The sequence below is a fragment of the Esox lucius genome, chromosome 22 (assembly GCF_011004845.1).
Source record: "Esox lucius isolate fEsoLuc1 chromosome 22, fEsoLuc1.pri, whole genome shotgun sequence".
NCBI lineage: Eukaryota > Metazoa > Chordata > Actinopteri > Esociformes > Esocidae > Esox > Esox lucius.
This window is the reverse complement of record NC_047590.1, coordinates 22,626,888-22,640,766: the sequence shown is the minus strand read 5'-3', so window position 1 is coordinate 22,640,766 and position 13,879 is coordinate 22,626,888. Positions and strand designations below refer to the sequence as shown.

The following is a 13,879-nucleotide window of genomic DNA, read 5'->3' as shown; positions in this document are numbered from 1 at the left end:
TAAAAAGAGAACTCTCTACCAACTACTTGAACCTGCAGAACAGCGCAGTTACTAGAATAATTGAGTACTATTCTTCATGGAGGAAACTATTGAGAGCTATGTGGCTACGGCTCAAAGGACTCTTGATGCTTCGAAATCAGAAAGACAAAGGTCTTACTATAGATTCCAAGTGGAAAGTGGCACAAAAAGGATTAACTCCAGATGATTTGGACGAAGCAGAGAAGTCTGTCATTCTCTATGAACAACAGCGCTACTTCGATTCAGAGATCACGCTCTTGAAAGAAGACAAACTCATCAAATCAAATATCTCCTTATACAACTGGATCCAATCATTGATGATGGCATGTTGAGGATTGCAGGAAGACTAAGTAAAGCAGCCATGCCAGTGAGTCTAAAGAACCCAATTATCCTACCCAAAGATTTGCATATATCCAGACTGATCCTGCGTGATATCCATCAAAGGGCTGGACACTCAGGAAGAAATTACATGCTCTCAAGATTGGTTCAGAGGTTCTGGTTACCATCTGCAAACTCCTCTGCAAGAAAGATAATAAAGTCTTTTGTCTTTTGCAGACGAATGCAAGCTATAGTTGGAGAACAGAAAATGGCTGACCTCCCAGAGGAACGTGTCGCTCCTGACCTACCACCTTTTTCACATGTAGGTATTGACTACTGCGGACCTATTGAAGTCAAACGAGGCCGCTCACATGTGAAAAGATGGGGGGTTATATTTATTTTTGGCAAGCCGAGCAATACATCTTGAAGTGGCATGCACGCTAGACACAAACTCTTGCATCAATGCTATTCAACGGTTTTTATGTCGCAGGGGACCAGTACTGACCATCAGAACTGATCGTGGCACAAACTTTGTGTGTGCCCAGAAGGAATTAGAGGCCTCCTTGAACCAGATGGACCATCACAAAATTCAAGAGACTGCTGAGCAATCATGTCAAGTGGACCTTTAATCCACCATTTGCAGCCCACTTTGGAGGAGTGTGGGAGAGATTAATCAAGCTAGTCAAAAAGACACTGCTTTCTGTCCTGAAACAACAGACGCTAGATGATCTGTTACAAACAGTTTTGTGCAAAGTTGAGTGCATTCTCAATGACCGGCCCATCACAACTGTATCCGGTGACCCAAATGATCTTGAACCCCTAACGCCAAATCACCTTCTGCAGTTGAAATCCAAACCAATCTTGCCACCTGGACTCTTCAATAGGGATGACTTGTATGCTAGAAAGCGATGGAAACAAGTGCAATACCTTGCAAACCTTTTCTGGCAAAGATGGATAACTGAATATCTTTCATTGATGCAGCAACGGCAAAAGTGGGTCGATCCCAAGAGAAACTTCAAGGTAAATGATATAGTAGTTATAGTGGACCACACAGCACCAAGAAACTTGTGGCCCTTAGCTCGTGTGATTAAGACCCTGCCTGGGCCCAAAGGTCTTGTCCGGAGTGTCATACTGAAGACTAATACTACTGTTCTGCAAAGACCCATCACCAAACTTTGTTTGCTTCTGGAAGCTGACAAGTCAGCTTGAGAGATCCTGACAATGCAATGTCAGCATTCTATGGCCTGTTCAATATGCACGCTTTCACATATCCTGACAAACCTACATATATCATTGCGTGCTCACACACCAGTACATATCTTTACCTATATGGACTTTTCAATTTAGCCACACATATACACTCAAATTCTGCACATTCATGGACTTTTCATCTTTTGCACCACATTTACACACCCATTGGACTCTTTGTCTCCTTCCTTATGGAATGTGCGTTAGCCACATGTGTATGGCATTGACCCTGGGGGGGGGGTTTATGGGTGTTGTTATGAAAACAAAAAAAGGAATATCACAATGTATTTCCAATGATGAATGAAATGCAATATGAATCGACATTTGATTTGGTATACTGCACATATGGCAAGACTGTATCTAGTTCTTAGTTCTAGCGCCATTAGATATTTTATATTTGATAATTGTTCTGCTTAAGCATTAACAATTAGGGGCCAGGATGTTGGAGCCGTATTTTGAATTTTGTGCATTATCAGGAATATGATTGAACTTGAAAGATTACATTTGCTTTACTTTTATGCATCTTAAAATATTATGATTTAAATGTTTAATGACATTTTATGTTAAATTTTTAATACTTGGACTAACCTGACTAAGTATATGTATTAGCTCCTCCTCCTTGACACACCACGGTGCGTGAACTCAGGTGTTAATAATTAAGAAGAATTGTTTGGCAGAGTCAGGTTAGAGTGTGGAGAGCAAAAGTTTCTTCAATCACATGAATCATGCTATGTAATCGATGCTCACAGCCGGATATTATGATCAATAAACCGAAGCATTTTGTTATGACTGCATCTCCTTGAGTGCTTAATGGACATGTGTATGGAAGAGACTCCTTCTCTAACCTCAAGAGGCTAAAGAAAAGTTTGAAAGGGATATTAGCCTTGACAACTTGGTAAAAGTATGCAATTAGCATACCATAACTTAATGGTTGTAATCAACAGCTATATTTCCAGCCAAATAATTGTATTTCGGTTTAAATAATTACAGTTAACGAATTCACATGTGTGTTTTTTATGGATGTCCTCTTTCACTTGTATTGAGAGCGCCTTTGACCACATGTCGTGGGTTCACAGCAAAAGCTTCCAAAAGTGAATGTCACACCTGGAATCAACTCCAGACCTTTTACCTGCTTTATTGATGAATAACAAAGGAATAGCCCACACATGTCCATTGAGTCAATTGTCCAATGATTTTTGGTCACTTGAAAAAGAAGGGGCTACTTATTAAAGAGCTTTAATTCCGAAACCTTTCCTCCGAATTGAATGTGAATACCCTCAAATTAAAATGAGTCTGCACTTTAAGCCCATGTTCATTATTTAACTGTAACTTGAATATATTCTGGCAAACAGCCAAAATTACTAAACTTGTGTCAGTGTCCCAATTATTTCCAGAACTAACTTTATGTAATGTATTTTTCAATCCAGTCAAAATGTTTATGCTTTACATATGCTAAGAAGATTCAAATTCAGTCAACATAAACCAAATAATAATCTGAACAACTGCTAATGGTTGTTAACTTTTTTTAGAAAGGCACGTGCATTCAATCTGAATAAGTGCTCATTCATTTCACTGGTAGATTTGTTAATTAAGTGACATCCTGAAGATCTGGTATTCTTTTAAATAGTTAAGATTACAGGTATTTTATGCTTTATTTTACACAAAAGTGTGGACAATAGAGGAGAGAGTTGTTGCAAAAACAAGCAGGCCAGATTCAAACGTGTGCCAGAGGCAGTAGGTGATCCACAGATTCCTAATGTAGAGAGCCCATTGACAGCATAAAGAGTGATAATGACTCGTTATGTTCATGAATCGTATGTGCTTGACCAAACAGATCAGTGGTGAATTGACACCAAATAAGAAAATATAGATACTGGTCGGTGCTTGAGGCCTGGTCGAATTAGTTATTCTTAATGATGGCCCATCCAATAAATAACTTAATATGACTATTTTCTGGTTGTCGATATAAAACTCCCCCTGAGAAAGCACTGTGCTTATAAGGGATAGTTGTTTTGGTTAAAATCTTTGAGTGTTTGCTTATCCAATCAATCTGTAAATGGACCAAAGCGAAATTAGCAATCCAATAAAAATGTAAAAGATTGTTAAGAGGGTGGAAGGTAAATATATATCAGCCTAATAAGCACTGGTTAAATAATAATTTGTTGAATTGACTTTAAATTGTTTACAGGGTAAGGTGGCAATGTGTAGAATCTGTAGTTCTGTCCTTGAGCAACAGTTAACCCAATTTGCTCTTGTGTAGAAACAGCACATTATAAACAGTATAATTATATCATGAGACATGACTCATGATACCAATCACTAGAAAATGTAATATGGCCTGGATTCGGCAGTGCTACCAGTAGACCAGACCAGGTGTTTATGTGAGAGATTTAGTCAACTGACATTCAGAATGCATTTAGCGGGTGTGTCCGTCATCATAGTAATGATATCATGCTCTGCCCAGGGTGCTGTGCTGAGCAGGTGCTTACACCGCAGACACTCTGACTTCTGCTTCTCCACAGCCCGGGATGACAGATGGAGGAGGGTTTAGTCTTACCCCATACCCTCTCTGCTTTGCCCCCCCACTAACACTACCATGTCTAGAGCCCTCCCAGGAGAAACAAAATGAAATGTTTGCAGAGGCTGTGAATGTTTTGGCCCTCTCCCCTACATATACCCTTCTTCCCTACCTTATATTCTCCTACAGCTACAGTTTATACATTTGGTATTTTTTATATTATCAGCATAGAAAAACACTGAACAACAGGCCTATTGTAATTGGGGTATTTGACACATCACTGACCGAAATATTTTAATGGACTTTTAATAGAAAAACAAAATGCATTTATAGTACTTAAAAATATGACATTGATTATTGTCCACAATATGGACATTCAAATACAGTAGCTTCGCTTCTCAGTTGCCAGTATGGCCATTACCTCACAGCCCTGTGTCCACACAAAACCTGGCAATATGCAAGCCATGGAGAGGCAGTATGGCTAAATTAGGGAAATAAAATACTAAAAAAAGTCTACTGGGAGCCCCTATTGGGAAACATAATATAGATTGTGCTGAGACACACTTTCTGTAAACTCTTCATTCAGTGTTTTCCTTGTTTAAATTCCCGCATTCATCAACGTTCCGTGATGGGGCTTCTGTTTGGCATTGAAATCCTTTGAAGACTAGTGTGTCAAATACGCTAAATGAGAAAACCAACAACCTGAGGCAAGTTTATTAAGAACATTCTGACCTGGATAGGAGAACTAAGAGACATTTTCCCCAGCTGTTACCCTACTTATTGGTATTGCTGACAAACACAGAGGTAGCGTCCTAAAAAACATATTATTTGTGTTTGTACTACAACATACAGAACTAGGTTGCCATTTGAAAAAAAGGGGAAATATGAGCCCAATCAAATCATTGTATTTGGCAAGAATAATACACTCTTTACAGAGATTTAAAAGACATCAGTGGCTATAGTGGGTAAACTGTCATGCAAAAAAGTGGAAAAATATTAATTGTGTTTACCTTCAATGGTTGTACATAATAGAGACAAAAAAAACTGTATCTAACCTTAGCCTAACCCTAGCCACAATCCCCACATAGCATGCACCATGCTCTACCAACTGAGATGCTTAGGATATGCCTTTTCACCCACCTGTCTCTGTATTGGAGATGTGACGGAAAGTAATGGCTCTCACGCAAGCATACTGAACTTATTCTGGTACTATTGTATGTCTTTTATAACAAGTAGTGTTGGAGCATTGCTCTATACTTGGATATTTTTTTCAGAAGGTTACTGAAGAAAGAGACATCCTAAGTAATTATGTCTAGTGGCCAATCATCTGCCAGAATAATACAGTTGCAGTAGCTAATTGTGCAGTTGGCACTGATGACAGGGAGTTGTGTTAGGGGTTGCTGTTGCGGCCCAAAGGGAAGCTTCTGTCAACACTAGGTTTGGAACAGGCTATTTAACAGGGAGTATCAAAGTCAAGGAAAGTATATATCGGAACACCTCACTGCCTCTGTGTAGGACAAGTTGATGACTGGATAGTGTTGTAAACCACAAAGCATTTTAATTCAAATATTTCTAGTAAATTCAACTCAAAGCTAGTGACATTTTGCCAATGACATAAAATGTTTGCTTCTGATTTTCACTCACGTTTTGAAAGTTTGAATTTAAGTTTTTTTTTACATTATGGAATTGTATTATTATCCTTTTTTGCATGCACACTGACTGATTAATCTTAACAACACAGATTAAACATACATTTTTCTAAAGTAATCCAATAATCTAGTAAGAATTTCATATTGCGGTCCAAATTAAAGCTGGATTCTAATAGGAATTACCTTTCCCTTTGCAGGTAGGGTTGCACAAGTCTTTTAAATGTCTCAGGTTTTCCAGAAATCTCAGTAATGTTATTTTCTGGAAATCAGGAAATTTGGGGAAAGTTTAAACATTTTTTTTTACCATGTCTATCTGGCCACTGTACAATGAAAAGCAAGTCTTCAAAGTAACACCGTTGTAATGTATTAAATGTTTTAACTTTATAACACTTTATGCCTCTAGGCATCTCTGGGGTACTGCTTTCTGTTCTCCCCAATTAGAGACAGCTGTGCCACATTGTCTCTAATTGGGGACCCTATTTAAGTTGCCCTGTTTTTCCTTTGGTTGTTTGTCAATGTTTGGCGTTTGCTTTGTGTTTGTGCTTTAGCCTTCAGTTTGCGGTGTGCCCTTTCTTTTGTTATTTTTTTTGGAGAGAAATAATAAAAGGATGATACCATCTTGCTGTGCTCCACATGTGCTGCCTCACCTGCGCTGTGACAGGCAATGCATAATGTGCAAATATATTGGAATGTGGCTTAGTATATCACACAATAGTTTTATGCAAATACAATTCACATTTGGACCCAGTTTGACTTAACTGGTTTGACGGATTACTACAAAACAATTTTAAGTAACTACCTGTAGAAAAATATTTTTAGCACAATTGGTTCCTCAAAAGTTTTGAGTAATGACAGAACATTAGGGTTTATAGTGTTTGTTAAAGATTTGCAGCACACATTTGAGACTAGCGTGACTACTCGCATTAGTGCTTTTGTAAGTTAAGATGTACACAAGGGGTGCCAGTGATTGCATGAGATTGTGTGTGTGTGTAATACTATTTGTGATTAACCTAACACTTTGATCCAAAGCAGCTAATATTCCAGCGTGTGGCGTTTTCCATGTAGGTGGCCCCAGGAGTCAAACCCATAATCCTGGCATTACACGCATCACACTCTACCAATAAAGCTATAGTGGTTAGAACATCCTACCAGGTTGCTAGATTAAATACATGAGACTACAAGGGGAAAAAATCTGCTGTTCAACTCCCTGGACACCCAAAGTAGCAGAACCTGTACCCCAAGGCACTGTGTTAGAAGAGAAAGTCAGATTTGGATTGGACCTTGTGCTCCATTGACAGTGGTGAATTTAATCTTTACAGACATGTATGGCCATGTTAACACGCAAATTACAATTGTGCTGCCTATGTAAATGCAGCCTATGTCTGTCCCAGACTTCTTTGCATGTGAATGTGTGATTGTGCGGATATGAGTGGATGTGACCTGCAGACTTCCAACTGGCTTATATTTGGAACAAAGGGAGCCACACTGCTTTGATAAGCGCTGGGTTCATCTCTGGACCCCAGGCTGTGTGTTTGACACAACATATATCTGACACATGTCATCTTTCATCTATACATCACACTATAGACACTTGACCTTTCACAGGCGATTGGGCGATAAATTAGTGATGGCAGTTGTGGGCTATACAATTTGCTGTCTTAAATGGCACTCTAGTCTGTAAGATATAGTGACATTTTGTCCTTGGACAGGTGGTACAGGCTGTGTTGAATAGGTGTGGAGAACTTACTGTTGAATATATTGTGAGAAATGCACGAGAACTACTACTACTCTTACCTTACTTTGTAATACCATCCTCCTATCCATTTTCGGTCTATTAAACTCTTGGGATTGCCTAGCAAGTTTTTCTACCAAATCCCAGCCTTTTGTACCTGAGGTGTTCAAAATCAATAGAAAATGTAAGGGCAGAATTCTTCTGAAGGACAATGACCTAGACGCATTTCTGTGAATTTCTCATCTTCGGAATCAAGTTTCCATGCTGTGTTTTTGTTTCAGGTATGAAACGCCCTCTGAGTCCCACCCAGCTGATGGGAAATGGCAGTGGCGGGAGCCATGGCACCACCATATGCTTGCCCTTCAGCATACGTGGCGAGCTTCTCCAGGAGCTGGAAGATGGACACTCTGGACATCAGGGGCACCTGGAAGGCCCTCAGCAGAAGAAAAGACTCCTGTACTCCCTCTGCGAGGTCTGTAACCTCCAGCTCAACTCCCCCGCCCAGGCTCAGGTTCATTATAACGGCCGTTCCCACCTGCGCCGAGTCAAGCAGCTCAACACTGGAGAACTCCCTCTGAACGACAGCACTGGCACCAGTCCAGCACCAGCCGATGTGGTCACCTGCTCCAACACAGGTTAGCTGGGACAACTCACCCTTCAGTAATTTACTGGAACATACAATATCAATAGATTGGCATAATAGTCCATCAACTGAGACATAAGTATTCCGCTATTTGCCCCAAACCACTCCTTTACGTGACTCAGTTTATCTCACTCATTTGTACTGTGTATGTGAATGGGCGTGTGAGTGTGGTTTATTTGAGTGAGAGAAAAGGACATCTGCGGGTTACTCATGCAAAGGAGATTCCCAGTCCCTGTGGGGTCGGTGAGGCTTGTGATGGGCCTGGCTGTGCCCCTTTCTCTCCCCTGAATACACCCAGCTGGGGCTGCCTGTGTAGGTCCAGAGTCTGGGCCCCAAACACCTGCATACCTCAAGAAAACAGTTCACAAGGAGAAGCAATGTGGCTTGGGGAAGCCTGGGGCTAATGGTTGGATGGGGCTGGAGCTCGGGGGTGCCTGAACCGACACTGGGATTGTGAGTCGGCTGGGTCGAGAGAGGATTACATAGGTCATGTGGGGTAAGGTAGAATGATCTAACTACAGTTACCATGGCCACCTTTCTGTAGACAGTTTGGAAAGGGTGTTACAAACCCTGTGGCTCTAGAAGTCTAGGGAGGATGGTACAGAGACCAATAACATAAAACTCATGCAAATTAGTTTAGTGTAAATAAAACAGTGAGAACAAACACAGACAACCAAAGCTACCGTCAAACATAATGTTCATTATAAACACACGGTAAAGGGATTAGGGAAAAGGGGCTGAGCTGGACCAAGAAAGAAAATGAAATAGTCCAAACACCCCTAAATTGAACTTGCCTGCCTCAAGAACCGCTTAGCTAACTACTAACCAATACAAAAATACAGTGGGTGGTCCACTCAGTTCTAACTAAAGTTTTTAGAGAAAACGTTCCTACGGGTTGTGTATGCCCAAGGGCGACTTGCTAAAAAAAAACAGCAAACAAATGACTGGACAACACAAAACAAAACACCACAGCAATACCTACTCACATGAAACAGGACAAAGTGAGATGTGCTAAACTAACTGCTGTATGAATTAACAAAGTGTCTGTCTATCAAAAAGGGTGCATATCTCACGAGTGTCTATGTCCATGTGGGGTAAAGCAAAATAGTTTCTCTGGGAGAATCAACTGTGTTTTTAAACCAGGGATGTGTGATGTGATTGGGTACTGGAAAAAAGGAACAGGTGGTGCAATTAGGAGGGGTGTCCACTGATTGGACAATTAGGCGATGCACTCATGACTGCCAGGTGGGAAACACCAACGATCACAATCAGGAACATAAAGGACACCTGGGGAAACGGGAGGAGGGGACAAACACAAACGCACATACAGGGTACTTGCATGCGTAACAAAGGGCACTTGAAATACCATCTAATTACATACATGAAACATTACTACTAGTACCATGTGCACCGGGAAGAAACAACAAGGAACACGTGTCAAATAATTAAAAAGTTTTTCACAATTGCTAAGACATGTTTATTGAAACCTTCATGCATTTTCTCAAAACTTTAAACACAGTACCCTATCTTCCAAGCATCCAGGGCATGTGGTTACAGAACTTAAAAAATGTATTTTACATCATAAATGCATTTTGCAATAAAAAAAATATTACAAACAGTGGTCACAGACCTTGCACTGCCACGCAGAGACAAACTCTTCTACTGGGTTGAGGAAAGGGCTGTATGGTGGAAGGCAAAAATGTATGAATCGCTGGTTGATGTTGAACCACTTGTGCATCCGGATGCCATGATAAAACCTGACAAGACCACCCAGAAATGGAAGAAGATAATCAATTGTAATGTGGCCCCAGGATTGCATGACAGTGGAGAACCTGACGATTACTTATGGCTGCACCAAGGGTGACCACCACGCAGACCACCACGCTGAACACCACTCTGAAAAGGGATTTCCATGATGGCACGTTGGCCAATTAGGTTCCTGCCTTTCTTTCTCCTCTTCGCCAGATTAAACCCTGCTTCATCTTCCAAAATGTATTCATGGGGCATTTCCATGGAATTTAATTCAAACTCTTTCTATATGAAAACATATAATAGTTTAGTAGTTTAGTAATACTTCTGCAATAGTATATTTCTATGTGCACCTGATTTACAAACACTACAATATAGTGCAGTTTACAGTAATAGTAGGCTAGTAGCATTGAATTGTACTGTGGGCATCAGTGCTGAAAGTGTCTGAGTGTACACATACACTCACCTAAAGGATTATTAGGAACAACTGTTCAATTTCTCATTAATGCAATTATCAAATCAACCAATCACATGGGAGTTGCCTCAATGCATTTAGGGGTGTGGTCCTGGTCAAGAATCTCCTGAACTCCAAACTGAATGTCAGAATGGGAAAGAAAGGTGATTTAAGCAATTCTGAGCGTGGCATGGTTGTTGGTGCCAGACGGGCCGGTCTGAGTACTTCACAATCTGCTCAGTTACTGGGATTTTCACGCAAAACCATTTATAGGGTTTACAAAGAATGGTGTGAAAAGGGAAAAACATCCAGTATGCGGCAGTCCTGTGGGTGAAAAGGCCGACTGATTCAAGCTGATAGAAGAGCAACTTTGACTGAAATAACCACTCGTTACAACCGAGGTATGCAGCAAAGCATTTGTGAAGCCACAACACGCACAACCTTGAGGCGGATGGGCTACAACAGCAGAAGACCCCACCGGGTACCACTCATCTCCACTACAAATAGGAAAAGAGGCTACAATTTGCACGAGCTCACCAAAATTGGACAGTTGAAGACTGGAAGAATGTTGCCTGGTCTGATGAGTCTCGATTTCTGTTGAGACATTAGAGTCAGAAATTGGCGTAAACAGAATGAGAACATGGATCCATCATGCCTTGTTACCACTGTGCAGGCTGGTGGTGGTGGTGTAATGGTGTGGGGGATGTTTTCTTGGCACACTTTAGGCCCCTTAGTGCCAATTGGGCATTGTTTAAATGCCACGGCCTACATGAGCATTGTTTCTGACCATGTCCATCCCTTTATGACCACCATGTACCCATCCTCTGATGGCTACTTCCAGCAGGATAATGCACCATGTCACAAAGCTCGAATCATTTCAAATTGGTTTTTTGAACATGACAATGAGTTCACTGTACTGAAATGGCCCCCACAGTCACCAGATCTCAACCCAATAGAGCATCTTTGGGATGTGGTGGAACGGGAGCTTCATGCCCTGGATGTTCAAATTGGTTTCTTGAACATGACAATGAGTTCACTGTACCAAGGTTATTATAGTTTTGCATTTTTTATTAGTTTTTATTTTTATTTCGTTTTGACGTTTTTTTATTTTTTATTCAGTTTGGTTTTAATTAGTTTTTAAAGTGGGTTTGCTAGTTTAGTTTTAATTTTTTTTAGTCTTTTTTTGTAATATGGGCTATTTGTCAGGGGCAAGATTCAAAAAGATCCGAAAAAGTATTGTGTAATAATAACTCAACAAAAACATCATACAATTTTAGAAAATATTTATTCAACAATAAAACCAGTACATAAAATGTACATATGGGCACAAATATGTAAACAGCATTGACAAAGACGAAAACTAAGAACATTTACTCTATAATTTTATTTTAGTTAGTTTTGTCAACCACACATTACCGTTTTAGTTAGTTATCGTTTTTTTGTAATGCCTTGTTTTTATTTTTATTTCCGTTAACGACAATGTTTTTTCCCACCTAGTTTTCATTGTTTTGTTCGTTTTCGTTAACGATTATAACCTTGCAATGTACTGAAATGGCCCCCACAGTCACCAGATCTCAACCCAATAGAGCATCTTTGGGATGTGGTGGAACGGGAGCTTTGTGCCCTGGATGTGCATCCCACAAATCTCCATCAACTGCAAGACGCTATCCTATCAATATGGGCCAACATTTCTAAAGAATGCTTTCAGCACCTTGTTGAATCAATGCCATGTAGAATTAAGGCAGTTCTGAAGGCGAAAGGGGGTCAAACACAGTATTAGTATGGTGTTCCTAATAATCCTTTAGGTGAGTGTACTTGCACATACTGAAATCTTATTTTTTTTAACATTTCTGAGTTAAGCACAAAGTTGTGTAGGAGGACACAGTCAATGGTAGAAAGCCTGACACTGTTGATTCTTTCAAAGTTTACATTGTCTTCAACAACTCTTTGCTGTGTTTCACGCAGTGTTTTAAAGGACCATATCAACAATGAGAGCCTCTTTCTGTTTGGGAGAACATAGCAGTCCTTATGCTCAGTCTGCTCAAATTGGGTTGTACTCTTTGTCTGGCTTCATTCCACAAAAAAGAACATGGTCTACCTCAGTTGCCCGAATTTCATCTGAAATTACTGTTCTTTGACTTGCTCTTCCTCATCCCTGTCCTCTTCCTCGTCCTCCACCACCTCTTACACATACTCTTCCTAAGGCTTTGCCAAAAGAATGATTGATTTGACAAATGTGGCCTAAACCAAATGTGGGTTTAGGCCACATTTGGTTCAGAGAATGGTTTAAGCAATTCAGAAAAACTGTAAATGGAACAACAGTTAAGTTAACAACAACAGTTAACCATGTGACACACCAGGCATGCTACCTGGATCAAACGCTCAAACATATTTAAGATAAAATAAATAATATTTTAATCCAGGTCTATTTAGAGTCTACTTTTAGTGAGGGTGGTGAATCATTGGTCCTAGTCATTGGGTTTCCTCTTCATGTCACACAGGTAGGAAAAACAACTATACTAGGCAGACTACAAAGAGGTACTCTCTCACATACAGAACCCAGGAGGAACACTGCTCACCACAAGATGGCAGTGCTAAAATATCTAAAAATGCAATAACCAAGACAATTCATCATAGAAGCACTGAGTGTTCATTTTGTGTGTTGGTGTTATGAATGTTAATTGAAGTCTGTGGTATTTAAAACAAAGTAATTGTTTTTGGTAATGCTACTATTACTACCACCACTACTACCACCACAAACACTACTATTCCCACAAGTTGCACTCCCCTAACAGGTAAATGATTTACTCAGTATTCTGAGTACAAATAGCTTGAAGAGAAAACAATTGCTATTGGGATTAAAATGAGTAGCCTAGTTGTTAGTGCATTGGACCAGTAACCAACATTTTCCTAGTTCCAATCTGTTGATCTACCCTTTTGCCAGGTACTTGACACAAATTACTACAGGGTCACCATCAAAAAGGACCGTTCCTCTGGCCATGAGCCCACTCTGCAGTGGTGCCTCAGGGAGAGTGGGATATTCAAAAACTATTTCCAGGACACACAAGTATAATACACCTTACATGACTGATATAAGCACTCCCCTAATAATGTATTATCAACTGAAATTCTACCAGTTCTTTATTAATGTACAATAAATAGAGGATCTGACAGTGGCAATGCACATTAAATAAATCTTTTAGTCTCAGAATTGTTTACGTAGAATTTTTTATTTGCAAATGCAACAATTGTAAATGAGTTTGCATATACACTGTTAAAATGTCTTTGATCATGATAAACTAAAATAATTAAGTTATAGAAAAGTTGTTGCCCATATTATCAGTGTGTGCAAAAATACATCTATTGAAAATGATATTCTGAATTCTATAAGTGACGGACTATGGACAGTGCTGGGTTAAAAATGGTTTCTACAGCAGCTGGTGCTTTGGTAGGTTCCTGATTGCCGAGGGACTAAGAGATTTGAAGCTGTTGTAAAAGTAAACTGTAAAAGATCCATGAGTAAGCAACAATGCTACTTCTCACTTCTTAC

At 39.9% G+C, this 13,879-nt stretch overlaps 1 protein-coding gene across 1 annotated transcript in view; it reads left to right on the top strand.

Moving 5' to 3' along the window:
• Window positions 1–8,564, top strand: part of LOC114830095 (zinc finger protein 385A-like) — a 54,247-nt gene extending 45,683 nt beyond the window's left edge. Inside the window, exons 2-3 of the mRNA XM_029116878.1 lie at window positions 7,765–8,118; window positions 8,425–8,564. Coding sequence (XP_028972711.1) covers window positions 7,767–8,118; window positions 8,425–8,564 — 492 coding nt within the window. The 5' untranslated portion in view covers window positions 7,765–7,766. The remainder of the gene's footprint in view (window positions 1–7,764; window positions 8,119–8,424) is intronic.
• The last annotated feature ends 5,315 nt before the right edge of the window (window positions 8,565–13,879 follow it).